The sequence below is a fragment of the Odocoileus virginianus genome, chromosome 7 (genome assembly GCF_023699985.2).
Source record: "Odocoileus virginianus isolate 20LAN1187 ecotype Illinois chromosome 7, Ovbor_1.2, whole genome shotgun sequence".
NCBI lineage: Eukaryota > Metazoa > Chordata > Mammalia > Artiodactyla > Cervidae > Odocoileus > Odocoileus virginianus.
The window spans coordinates 75,150,144-75,163,899 of record NC_069680.1 but is presented as its reverse complement, the minus strand read 5'-3'; the positions used below and the strand labels follow the sequence as shown (position 1 = coordinate 75,163,899).

The following is a 13,756-nucleotide window of genomic DNA, read 5'->3' as shown; positions in this document are numbered from 1 at the left end:
TGAGGATTAATGCATCAATCAATTAAGGACAATTGGTATTCTACACTTGCAGTGTTTGGCTTTGGTATCATGTAATACAGCCCTCATAGAGTGAATTTGGAAATGTTCCCTCATCTTCAATTTTTTGAAGAGTCTAGAAAGAGTTGTTGTTGACTCTTCTTTAAAAGTTTGGTAGAATTCACCCTTGAAATCATATAGTCCTTGGCCACTATTGTTGGGATATTTTTCTCTTTATGATTCAATCTTTCACTAATTATTGACCTATTCCTATTTTTCATGATTGGATTTTGTATATTTCTAGTAATTTGCCCATTTTGTTTAGGTTATCAAATTTTTTTAATAGAAATATTCATAGTATTACCTTATAATCCTTTTATTTTTATGTAATCAGTAGTGTTTCATTTTCTGATTTTAGTAATCTGAGTTGTTCCATTTTTATTAAAATCAATCAATCAATCAGAATAGCATTGTTATAACTATTAATTTTCCCTCTTGGCACTATTTCACTGCATCCCAAATGCCTTGATATGTTGATTTTTCATTTTCATTTGATTTATGTTATTCTTAAATTTCTCTTATGACTTCTTCTTTGATCTATTTTATTTGTTTAAAACTGTACTCTTTAATATCCATACATTTTTCATTTCTTCATGTTTCTTTCTACTATTGATTCTCACTTCATTTGTGCTTGGAAAAAACATTTAGACAATTTCCATCTTTAGAATTTGTTTAGACTTACATTATGACCTAACATATGATCTACTGAGGAGAATATTCCATGAGCACTTGGGGGGAAATCTGCCTTCTGTTGTTTAGTTAGAGTGTTCTGTACAAATCTGTTAAGTACAATTGGTTTATAGTGTTGTTCATGTTCTGTCTTCCCTTATTTCTCTATTTCCTTATATTTTGTCTAGTTCTTCTATCCTTATTGAAAATTTGACATTGATGTCTCCAATCTTTGTTGTAAATCTATTTCTCTCTTAAATTCTTACAGTTGCCTCATAAATTTTTGGTGTTCTAGTATTTGGTGACTGTTTAAAAAATTGTTATATTTTCTTGTTAAATTAACCCTTTTATGAATACATAATGCCCTTCTCTGCCTTCCTAAAACTTATTTTAATTGAACCATAGCTGATTTACCATGTTATGTTAATTTCTGTTGTACAATCAAATGATTCAGTTATATAAACATACATTCTTTTTCATATTCTTTTCCACTGTGGTTTATCATGGGATATTAAATGTATTTTTCTGTGCTATACAGGAAGATCTTGTTGGTTATCCATTCTATATATAATAGTTTGTATCTGCTAATCCCAGACTCCCCATCCAACTCCTCCCCATCCCTACTCCTTGGGAGCTACAAGTCTGCTCTCTATGTCTGTCAGTCTCCAGGTATTATTTGATACGTAAATTTTTTCAGTATCAAAAATGATATTGGAAATGGACATCTTTTCAGATATGATATTTTTATCCTCCTTTTTCTTTCTTTTAGGATAAATGTTCAAAAATAGGATTATCTATTGTTTCTTAATTTTTATAATTCAGTATATTATGCCAGTTATTTTGCAAAGGCAAAATAATCCTTTCTCCAACCATAGAAGAGTTTTCTAGATTCACCTAAATTTTACCAGCAAATGGACATCTATCCATCTGCCTCTCTGAAAGTTAATATGTAAAAATGATATTTTGTTCATGCCCTTATTTCCATTTAATTGATTACTAATGGAATCATTTTAACAAATTAAGCAATAATTATATTTCCTTCTTTGTTTCTTACAAGTTTTTACTTAAAATCTACTTCATCTAATATAGTCACACCATCTCTCTTTAAGTTTCTTTTAACATGGAATATTGAACCTCTTTCCTTTTCAAATATTTGTGTCCCTACATAAAAGTAAGTCTCTTGTAGACAGCATACACATAGACCTTTTTTTTAAAAGTTGGAGTAGAGTTGCTTTACAATGTTGTGTTAGATTCTGCTACACAGCAAAGTGAATTAGCTATACATAGACATATATATATACATATATATGTGTATATGTGTGTATATATGTATATATACACATTATATGTATATATGTATATGTATATACATATGTGTATATATATACGTATATATGTGAATTAGCTATACATAGACATATATACATATGTATATGTATATATGTATATGTATATATGTGTATATATGTGTATATATACATGTATATGTGTGTATATATATATACATATACACATATATACATGTATATATACCCTCTGTTTTGGGATTTCCTTCCCATTTATGTCATCACAGAGCACTGAATAGAGTTCTCTGTGCTATACAGTCAGTTCTCATTAGTTATCTATTTTATACATAGTAGTATATATACGCGTCAATCCCAATCTCCCAGTCCATGCCAACAGGCCCTTCTCTCCTTGATGTCAATTTTTGTAAACCCATTCTGCCAATCTATGAAGTTTGTCTGGAAATTTAAGTTCTTTTACATTTGAAGTAATTGCTATATGGAAGGACTTCTGCCATTTTGCAGTTTGTTTTTGTTTGCCTTCTAGCTTTTTTGTCCCTTATAGTCAACATTTCTGCTTACTTATATGTTTACTAGATTTTTTGTAGTGACACGTTTTGCTTTTCTTACTTTTTTGTGCATATTCTATTATAGATATTTTCTTCATGATTATATGGACTTTAACTAATGTGTTAAAGTTACAATAATCTTTTTATAACTGAATCATCTTGCTTATAATGCTAATATAACAGAATTGTTTTGGAATTGTAAATGATACTTGAAAAGTTTCTGATAGATACATGTTCCATGAATGATAATTCTGAAATTTTTAGAGTCTCTATCTTTAGCTTCCTTACCACCTCCTGACAGTTCTAGATATAACCAAGAGGAGGCAGAAGAAATAGTAGAGAAAAGAAGGATGCTCTTAGGTCTGTGAAAATGAATGGAGAAAATCACATATAAATATGATATTCAGGATGTCTAAGCTCATGGTGATCTCTTGAGGTGAAAGGTTGAACTTCTGGTTGGTTTTTCTGACTCACATGCCTTAAAAAGACATGAGCCAACATTTGCTTGGAAAGAGCCCATGACAGGGCACTAGCCTTTCGTACCTACCATGTGCAGAATCGTGCCAAAACACTTAGCTAGAGAGACCCACATTTGCCCTCCATAACCTGGGAGTGCAGCCTGCAGAGGTATGGGACTGCAAGGACCTTTGAGCCCTGGTCTGCTGGGCACATTGACGTTCCTCCCATCTAAACAGAAAGAGTCGTGAGGCCCTCTAGCCTCCTCATTCTCCATTCAGGTACTAAAGTCAGAGCTAATGGCAGTGAGAAGCTGGAAGTAGGGATAGGAAAGTCCTGCAACTTTCCCTGATGGTGTGGTATCATGATGCTAGGACTGCAGTGTCTTGGCCCTAGTTCAGCTCCTCCCCATGAGTGTTCCCAGAAAAGACCTTCAGTGTCCAGAATGGCTCAGCTCTGCAGGCTAATAAGAAAGTAGTAAAACAAAATGGTTTGAGTAGCACATCTTTCTCCTGCCTGAGGCCAGGGCTCTTACTGTTGGGTCAAAACTGGGGGACCAGAAGAGCAAATGTATTAGAATTGCTCGGACTTCTTCAACCACTGTATCCTCCCTTATTCCTTGAGTATCAACCAACCTCGTTGGCCACCCAGAGCCCCTAATCCCCAAGCACATGAGTCAGGTTGGTCACCTTCCCCACCACTGACACTGGTGAAAGTCACCACCAGGGTGACCCAGTGAGGTTGCTAAGGCAGGATGACGGCCTTCAGCTACACGGGATGGGGAAGAGTTGCTAAAGAGACTGCTGGAAACTGGAAAGGCAGGAAATCTGCCCAGCAAAAGAAGGTGCCTCATCCCTCTTAATCAGGTCTTCTTTGTTTTCAGGTCAGACAGCATGGACAACTCCTGGAAGGACATTCACCAATTAGTGGAAAAAATGGTGAAGAAGTATACAAAGTATGGCTGGCGTTTTCCTCTGCCAGGCAGAGTACACAGCTCTTCAGAGGTGGTGGGCATGGAAGTCCCTTGGGTCGGGAGCACAGTGTCCAGAGCCCAGGATAGTGATCTGAAGCAGAAAGAAAGACCCTACATTGGTTCCACTGGATCTTGGCAGCTTTCTTGACCCTTACCTGGCAGTGAGATTACACCATAGAGGAACACAGTCTGTGCCTGCAGACCTCACAGATTAGGAAGTGGGCGAACCAGTAACATACAGCTAAATACTGAGTTAAATGGTACTAAGTGCCAAAAGCAAAGGTTCAAGGACTTATTTGAAACTTAAGGGGAAAAAGCAAGTACTCTTAGAGTGGGAAAAAAGGCAAGGATGGCTTCCTAGAGGATGTGGAATTTTGCACTAGGCCTTGAAGAACGAGAAGACAGATTAATAAGAACCATGAAGGAAATTTCTTCTGCAATGAGTGATCTGCTAGGCTGGAAAGCAGGGCTAACTCAGGGGAAGGCCGATAGAAGAGTCTGGACAGAACAGTGTGAGGCCAAGTCCATGAGGCTCATAATACCAGGCCCTGGGGCTTGGATTTCCTGCTGTGAGCAATAGGGAGCTATAGATTATCCTAGAGTTGGGGCCAGGGGATAGGGTGTCTGACATAGTTAAGGTTGTGTTCCAGGAGAAAAATCTGATAATTATAAGTTAAATGAGGTGGAATACGAACCAGGAGAAGTGGGGAACCCAGCTAGGGACCTAGTATAGCAATTTTGCAAGAAGAGAATGAAGGTCAATGAACCAGAAAACAGTGCAGGGAAGAAGGGAGGATGTATGTGAGAGATACAGCTGAGAGACAGAACAATTTCCCTGAGATAAGAGGTGGACAGGGAAGACAGGAGAGGAGGAAAGTGTGGGAAGATCCAAAGAATTTTACATTAGAAGAGAGGCCAGTGGAGAGGCCCTCCCACAGTAGTACATGAGTCCACCATTGTGTGTGTGCAGGGAACGTGTGCATATGCTTCTGTGTGTGTCCTTGTGTGTGTGTTAATGATTTTTTAAATTTGTTTATGTGTTTATTTATCTTTGGCTGCACTGGTTCTTTGTTGCTGCATGCAAACTTCCTCTAGTCACAGTGAGTGGGGGCTACTCTTTTTTCCTGTGACATTGCCCGCTAGGCTTGCTTTAGAGGATTAAAGCAGCACTTACCTTTCTGAGGTGAGCTTCATGACAGTGTTGAACTATGTAGAGAAGGTGATGAAGGACTCCTTGTTGCCGTGTGCAGGCTTCTCATTGCAGTGGCTTCTTCTCTTGTGGAACACAGGCTTTAGGCAAGCAAGCTTCTTTGGTTTGCATGGGCCTAGTTGCCATGTGGCATGTGGAATCTTCCAGAGCAGAAAATGAACCTATGTCCCCTGAATTGGCAGGTGAACTCTTAACCACTAGACCACCAGGGAAGTCTCATGTGTGTGTGTGTGTGTGTGTGTGTGTGTGTGTGTGAGAGAGAGAGAGAGAGAGAGAGAGAGAGAGACATTGTGAGCATTGGACATATAGAAATGGACCAGGATGCCATCCCAGTGATCACTTTCAGCAAGATCACACATCTCACAGGGCTCCCAACCTTTTACAAAAGGAATGGGAATTTTCAGGGTTTAAGAAACAGAGCCTGGACAGAAGAAATGGGTTGTGGAGCAGGGAAATTGTCAGTCACCCCTTTCCTGGCTGCTCACTGGTATCATTTTGAGCTCACGTACATGTGTTTCTTCCACAGCCCCAAACTGCAAATGTCCTTCATCACCTATGCCACACAGGGCAACACGGTCATGAACCTCACCTCAAACAGGTAAGTACTTATTTAACCCACTAAAGCAAGTCTAGTGGGTGATGTCACAGAAAAAAAAATTGAAGGCTCTCAGAGACCTGATGAGGACCCACTGTGTACAGGCTGGGCCATCCTTAGCTCCCCTCACTGATCACTCTGACCCCCAGCCTTGGCTCCCACTGATCTCTGGCTGCACTGGGACTGGGAGACCTCTGTGCTGCTTGACCTTCTCTACCCCCAAGCCCTGCCCTCCACCTGTCCTATGTCCCCTCTAACCCTGCCCTCCACCAGCCCAGTCCTCTCTGCATGCTTCCATTTTCTCACATTCAGCTCATTGTGAGGATTTCCTTGAAGTGGCTGAACAGATGTGCAGCTTTTTTATGAACTCTGGCCTGTGTTGTGCACCTGCTCTGTGTATTGATCTCTGCTCTGGGTCAGTAAGGGTGAGGAGGAGATGGTCATACCTAAGGAATAGGGGATGGGCAGTGTTGAAGTGCTAGAGGATTCAGTGGAGGGGAACTTGCTCTTGGTGGGATTGAGACATATGACCTCATGAATGTGGTTCCGAACACCAGACTAGACTGGAGTTCCAGAGGTGGGCCCAGTTATGTGCCAAAAAGTTCAGAGGTAGGAAGGAACGGTGCTTGAGTAGCTGTTATGTTAAAAATTTCAACGACACAAAAGTTGGAACCTAATTCAGAGTGAGTGAAGCACCAAAGATAGGTGCTTTACGACTGGATGCCTCCAAGATTTAAACACAGTCACTGTTCAGAACCTTGTAGAGAAGCTGGAGCAGCAAGGATGCAGGGGAGGGAGTATGGGGGTGCCAGTGCATGGAGACATCACCCCTTATGCCTGGCTCCCAGAAGAAGCAGGGACTGGACTTCCTACTCTGGGAGCTGGGGAAGGCATAGTTTTGTTTATGTGTGTGCTTCAAGCTTAGAAGAGATACTGGAGTGGGTGTGAGGTGAAAGAAGGCAAGTTCATGGGGGCAGACTCTAGCAGGTGGAAGAGAGAGAAGTAGCAAGGGCTTGACATGGGCTTCTGGGGGAGGAATTGCCCCTGGTGGAGAGAAAGATCATTGACTCTTCTAGGTTACGGAGTTCAAGGCCTGGATGAAGAGAGCTTTCTTGAGGCTCATGGAAGGCATCCCCAGTCTTCTCTGGAGAATGAAGGAGGGGAAGTTGTCCAAGACTGTGGGTTCAGGAGAAAGAGTGGGACTCAGGGGAGGGGGAAATACTTGAAATCCTGTGTGTACTCCGGGATACACTTGAGACATCTCAAAATCAACCATGGCCTTCATGCTTCCAGCCCAGAGCCTGACAGAATCTTGATGAGAGCTGGTCTCAACCTGAGATTGGGCATTTCCAAAGCTGCCTAGGTATTTAGGAGGATGTGGCAGAGGGCTGGGGTGGGTCTTGCTGTACAAGGTGAGTCCAGAGTGACTCAGGGAGCCTGGTAAGAGGTGCAGCTCTGATGGGTCTGCAGAGGATTCGGGGCAGGACTAGGACCAGGGCTGGTGCCTTCTGAGCCCTATCCACTAGGGCAAGCAGGCTGAGAGGGCACCGTCCACATAGGCCTTGCTCCAGTGCTGGAGAAACCAGACAGTACAGAGCTAGGGAGCCTCAGGCGTGCTGGTGGGGGTGCGTGAGAACTGGGAAGAGGTGCAGGAGCTCCTACTGTATGAGAGGGCTACTTTAGGAGCAGGAGGGATTGCTGAGAGTTCTAGGAGCCTGGTGTCTGTGTATGAGAAGAGCTGGAAGGGCAGCGCTAGGGAGAGTCACTCGGGTGAGAACTTTGCCTGATGATGTGGGTCCTGGGCAGGAGGCTGTGAGTACAGAGAGATCCAGAATATTTTTTTGGTTCAAACAACAAAATTGAAATCTTCCAGAAAGTGCCAAGATGTGTGTTTCTGCTCAACTAGGCAAGGCCTGCTTTGGCCTGCCCTGGCAATGGGCCCCAGGTCTCCTCTTCTCATGGGCTAGGTTGAGTAGGTCTGGGGCTCTCGTATTTCACCACACATGAGCAACTCTTCTGGGAATCCAGCATTCAGGGATCACATACTCCTTAGACTTGCTGTGACAGCTCAGCCCATCACACTGGATAAGCTTGAACCTATGCCCCTGCTCCCTGGTGTGTCCCAGTCCCATCCCCTGAGATATTCTTTAGCAGAGGATGACATGCCATCCTCATGGCAGCCTGAAGTCACTGCTTTTCCGCCCCTGTGGACAGCCCTCAGGCCTCCTTTACAGCTTTTGGTCTATTTCTTCAGAAGCACATGAAGCCCAGGAGCCCTAGACGCTAACGGAGCAGCTTGACTACTTCCTTTAGCACCAATCCAATGAGGGAAGTGGCAGGAAGGGGCCAAGTCCACCTGAGGGGTCTGTAGCAAGGGAGTGGGAGACAGGGAAGGAATATCAGCAGAGTGACTTCTCCAAACTCAGCCTTGCTTGTTGGAGGATAATGAGCCCTCACCAGGGACCCCTTAGCTGCCAGCAATACCGCCAATCACGTTGGGGGTGCCGGATCCACAGGTGCACATCCATGAGTGCTCCCCTCTCACCATGGACAGTCAAGGCTGGGCCCTTGATGAGTCCCTGAGGTCTGGATGCCTGAGACAGGGATGAGCACATTGAAAACCAGGTCCTACTTACGGGACAGAAAAGCAGCATCCTCCACACTCACTGAGGGATAGACGAGGAAGGGTTAGGGTTAGTTCTCTCAGTGTCAAAGACACGTGCAGAAGGGTCATGGGAGGATCACTTGTGTCCTCTCCGGTCCAGGCAGATCTGCACAGGGCAGAGTGGTGTCAGGACAGCTGGGGCTGTTTTATAGCCATTAACCTTCATTCCTCCTGTACCCTCTTTTCTGATATGTTTTTAGAACAGAAATAAGGGATGGTCTTAAAAGACTTCAGAATATAGTGCCTTCAGGAGCCACAAACATGCAGGAAGGATTGAAAAAGGTACAAAGACAGCTCTGAGAATTTATTCTGCTTTATCAAATTCTTAGAATATTATTGTGTCTTCTCACTGCCTTCCCCCACATTTTGTTGCAGGCAAATGAGCAGATTGAAAGAGTTTACTCCAATAGTAAGTTGCCTGTTGACGTCACTGTTTTCAATTGGGACAGAGCCAGGCCCAGCCTCAGCGAGGGCTGGTGCAGACCCTTCTCCCCAAGAGTGCTGACTCTTGGGGAGAGTTCCTTGCCCGGTCTGTGCTTCAGGTTCCTCCTCCCCACCGTGAGGATGAAAAGCTTCCCTAGGAATGTTCCTGAGAACCATATGGGATTATGCTTTACATTCCTAGCTCGTGTATGTGTGTGTGTGTGTGTGTGTGTGCGCGCGCGCGCGTGCGCGCCACTCAGTCATGTCCGACTCTTTGAGACCCCATGGACTGTAGCTTGCCAGGCTCCTCTGTTCCTGGAATTCTCCAGGCAAGAAAACTGGAGTGGGTTGCTATTCCCTTCTCCAAGGGATCTTCCGGCCCAGGGATCGAACCCATGTCTCACGCATTGCAGGCAGATGCTTTACCGTCTGAGCCCCCAGGGAAGCCCACGTTCCTAGTTCTTACTAGACATCATTGCTTGACCTACAGTTGGGCTGCATGAAAAAGAAGAGAGAAATTCCAGGGACAGTGAGCAGATGGAGTTCAGTTTAAGGAGCAGAGACCTTGGCGTCCCCCTGGCTGCCCACACTCTGTCCACCACAGTTCTGGCTCTGCCCCCTTTCCCTTCAGCCTCTTCCTCTGATTGACTCTCATCCTGTGACCATGTTTCCAACAGTGGGAAAGGCTGTGCTCGGCCCAGAACCATCGGCATGTAGACTGTAGGGTTGCAGCCCTCATCAGGAAAGATGCAGAGACTGCTGGGGAAAGGCAGGGAGCTGGGCGGGGGCCGCTGCTCAAGCCTCTGACAGTCAGTCTGGCTGCTCCTCTCTGAGCTCAGCTGAGAGGCTTGTCCTTGCCAGGGAAGTAGCTGCAGCTCGCTTTCAGCGCAAAGGCTGTGCCACCGTGCCCTAGTGATGGTCCCCTAGGAAGAGCTCTGAGCCAGTCTCAGACTCCTTATCCGTCAAGTGGGTCCTGACCTAAGTCCTCTGTCCCTCCAGGCGCTCTGGGTGACAGTTCTGGGGTCAGAGTGTCCCCTCCCCGGGAGAAGGTGATGCAGGATCTGTGCTGCAGTCTTGACAGGCTGAGGCAAGTCACTCCAGGTGCCTTGCTGACCAGCCCACTCCCTGCTTCTTCTGCAGACAAGAATGCTTCCAGCCTGATATTCACTCTGACTTCTGGGCCACTGCTGCCAGAGACATTAAAGGACGCTATGAGTGAAGTGAGTCCCATCCATCATTACCGGCTTTGTGGTCCATGTATTTGGGTATTTTATACTCAAAACCTTCTTCCTCTTAGGCTAGCAAGGCTCGGAATATGAAGACCACGATTTACTCAATGGGTATAAAAGACTATAAGAGAGACCAGGTAATTTAGAACAATAACCAAGTGCCACTCTTGAGCCCAGTTGGGGAAAGCTTTCAAAGGCAACTGTCCCAGGGTCACCCAAAGGACCCCAAGTGTTTCAACAACAGGTAGCCACATAGATGAATAACAAGTGTCATGTAAATCTACACACCAGAGGTGCGGGTGGAGAAGCTTTACACTCCCTGTGGGTGGGCTGCTGGCTGATGCCCGGGTGTGGCCCTTGAAGTCCAACATGGGCAGGAGGCGAGGGTCTCTCTCCTAGGATAGGACTTGCTGTGTCCTCAACACTCACTGTTTACCAAGGCATCTTCTCTCCCTTTTAGCTGCTTCAAATTGTAAAAGGAAAGAGACAGGTGTATCATGTGGATGAATCCAATATCGAAGAAGGCTTTATTAGATCAGTGAGTGTGACTAAATTTGAGAAGGGGGTTGGGTGGCTTCTTACCAAGCTCACATCTGTCTCTCTCCTTGACCCTGTCCTTCTGTTCCAGATTGTGGGAAATTCCTGTAAGCAAGTTATGCGCAAGGACACATTCTATGCTTGTGTAGGAGGTATGTGCTGGAGTCACTGTTCTAGACAGAATGGCATTTCTGTGTGTGTGGTATGAATGTGCCTGAGTGTGTCTGTACCTTTGAGTGGTGTGAGTATAGGCTGGGAGTGTGTTTGGATGAGTGTGAAGTGTGTGTTGGGGGTGAAAGGAGGTATATTGTGTGTTTTGAATGGAGTAAATATAAGGTATGCATGTGACGTGCATGAGTATCATGTCTGAGCATGTGCTGTGTGTATACATATATGATGGGTGTATGTATGTGAAGTTTTCAGCCATGTGATTGTGCATGAATATATAAGTCTGTTTTTATGTGAGGCATGTCTGTCAGAGGTTGTGGTGTGATTATTGTATGTATTACCTTTTCTTCCAGTTTTGAGAAACAATTGACATACTGCCTTGTATGAATTTTAAAGTCTAACACAAAATGACTTGATATACATGTATTGAGATATGATTTCCACAAGAAGTTTAGCCTAATTACTTTCTCAAACTCAAATCTAAAATTATAATTAAAAAAATAAGAAAAGATAAGTGTTAAACCCTGAACATAACACTAGCAAATGAAATCCAACAACATATGGAAAGGACAGTACATCAAAAATAATTGGGGATCGCCTAATGTAATCCCCAGAAATGTAAGTCTGATCTAGTGTTTGAAATTTCAATATAATGTACCACATCATCAAAATGGAGAAAGGAAATGATTATTTCAGTGGAGAAGCAAACAGTTGGACACAGTTCAAGTTCAGCATCATAATAAGAGCAACCTGATAAAGACATCCATGCAAATTTTCACAGCTGACACTACACCCAGTGGTTCAATGAGGACAGCCTCTCCCTGAGATCTGGAACTTGACAAGGATGCCCTCTCTTCCATGGGAGGGTCCCTGCATCAGTGTGGGGAGGATCCTGTGCAGTCGAGTTTCTGTTAGAAGCCCTCTCTCTGAGTGAGCTGTGTGTGTGCCAGTTTGTGCATCCACATCACTGGGATTTGCAGAGCTGAGGTGGGTGAATAAGCACACATTCCCACTGGTAACAGCACCCAGCTGGATGCATCTAGATACAGACCCAGGAAGCTGGTCCTGTCTGTGGTGCTCTGAACTGCAAGACTACAGTGCAGTATGCTGTGGGGTCAGACAAAGCAGTGCTCATATCTGAGCTCTGCTGCTCATTGACACAGAACCGGGGCAAATTGCTGAGCATCTGCCAGTTTGAGTTTCATCTCCAAGAAGCAGAAATAACAATGCCCATGCAATGAGACATAGATGCAGTGGAGGCACAGTGACTGGCACAGGATCTAGAAGCTGGTGGCCCTCACCAACAGGAGCTGGTACTAAGGCTTCCATCGCTGACCCCTGGTGCTGACCCCACCCCTCTGCTGAGTCCAGGAAGGGGAGGGAAGTGGTTAGAGAAGGCCCAGAATGAATGCATCTTCAGCTGAGCCCTCTGTGGGTCCCGTCTGATCCTGACTCCTCCTGTCTCTGACCCTGTGACCTGCAGTGCAAGGTGTGAACATGAGAGATCCCACACACATGCGGTGTCTTTTCCTGCATGCCCCAGCGGTGCAACAACCATTCTATGATCATGGCCCCAAGACACATACAGGCCTATCAGGCCTCAGGGGGGATGCCTGTGGTAATTCATGCCCTGTGATGGCCCAGCTGGGGTGGCAGGCTCCTGTTGCACACTCCCTGCTGGCATGACCCAGCAGTACTGCTCCCAGTCCAACTGTTGGCATCAGTCAAAAGCTGCCACATAGCATGACTGTCATTTGAAGGGAAAGCTCAAGGCAGGAACTCAGACCCCAACGAAAACAGAAGAATCTGTTCATCAGGCAGTCATTCTGAATAAGTCAGTGGGCTGGGTGGGTGGGGGCCAGGAGCAGGTGAACATAAGGAACATGGCCTCTTCAGTTTCTTGGGCTCTCTCCAGGACTAAGCAGAGGCCGCTGCTGACCTCCTGCCTCCAGGCCTGTGCTCAGGGCACAAGGGGCTGAGAAGGCCACTTCTTTAACCCACCTGATTACGGAGACTGAAGCCTCCAGGCCAGACAACTGGGCCCTCAAAAGCCCAGCCTCTGTTCTAAGCCCCCCTGCTGCAGAGGCTTCAGGGTCAGGGGACTGGGCTTTCTGCAAAAGCTTCCTCAGCTTTACAGGTCCAGTTTTTGAGGTTTCACACTTAGAGCGCCTCAATGCCAAAGGTTTTCTTGGTCAGCTGGCACCCCTGGCTTATCACAGCCCTTGGTATCTTTCTCTCTTTCATCACTCATCACTCAGTATGAATCATGACTACTACTTACCTCTTCCAATCTTGTATTACCGAAGATTTCAAACCTATAGCAAAGAGACAATGAACAATGGGCACCCCTCTCTCTACTACCTGGATTTTCAATTAATATCAGACCGTATTTCCTTTATCATGTATTTTCTCTAACTCCTCTCCCTTCTCTCTCTCTCTTCATCTATTTATCTTATTTCCTGATGCATTTCAAAGTAACTTATTATTTCTAATATACTGCCTCCAAAGTCCTATTCTGCATACTTTTACCTGGGGAAGAATTTTTGTTGAGTTCTCATTTTGAAATGCAGCAGACAAGTAAATTATTTGATGGGTTCTGACAAATGCATACAACACCTGTAACCTCAGATCCCATGAAGGCTCAAAGTATTGGAGGTGCCTCCAGGATGTCTCCTCAGCTCCCTTCCCAGGCGATACCAGCCCCCACCCCTTGGATGTGACTACTCCCTGATTTCTTCCTCCACAGGCTAATTTGCTGCCTTACAATCTCTTCTCAATGACTCAAAGGATGAGTGCAGGATCTGGCCTGAAGCTCTTAGTACCATTGTTTGGCAGTTCATCCATCTGTGTGTTTCTGGGTTTCCTCAGGGCTTGCACCCTAGGAGGCAGGCTGAAGGTGGCGGCTAGTCACTCATTTTCTGT

General features: G+C 44.9%; 1 protein-coding gene across 2 annotated transcripts in view; it reads left to right on the top strand.

Moving 5' to 3' along the window:
* The window catches only part of LOC110138461 (anthrax toxin receptor-like), a 48,310-nt gene that overhangs the window by 16,873 nt on the left and 17,681 nt on the right, over positions 1–13,756 (top strand). The window contains exons 1-9 of one of the 2 annotated variants that reach the window (XM_020895531.2): positions 769–838; positions 3,918–3,989; positions 5,744–5,815; positions 8,678–8,759; positions 8,853–8,886; positions 10,041–10,120; positions 10,198–10,266; positions 10,590–10,667; positions 10,758–10,818. In XM_020895531.2, the coding sequence (XP_020751190.2) occupies positions 3,928–3,989; positions 5,744–5,815; positions 8,678–8,759; positions 8,853–8,886; positions 10,041–10,120; positions 10,198–10,266; positions 10,590–10,667; positions 10,758–10,818 (538 nt within the window). In that variant the 5' untranslated portion in view covers positions 769–838; positions 3,918–3,927. Of the gene's footprint in view, positions 1–768; positions 839–3,917; positions 3,990–5,743; positions 5,816–8,677; positions 8,760–8,852; positions 8,887–10,040; positions 10,121–10,197; positions 10,267–10,589; positions 10,668–10,757; positions 10,819–13,756 lie in introns of those variants that run through there. The other variant, XM_020895529.2, reaches the window with a different exon arrangement.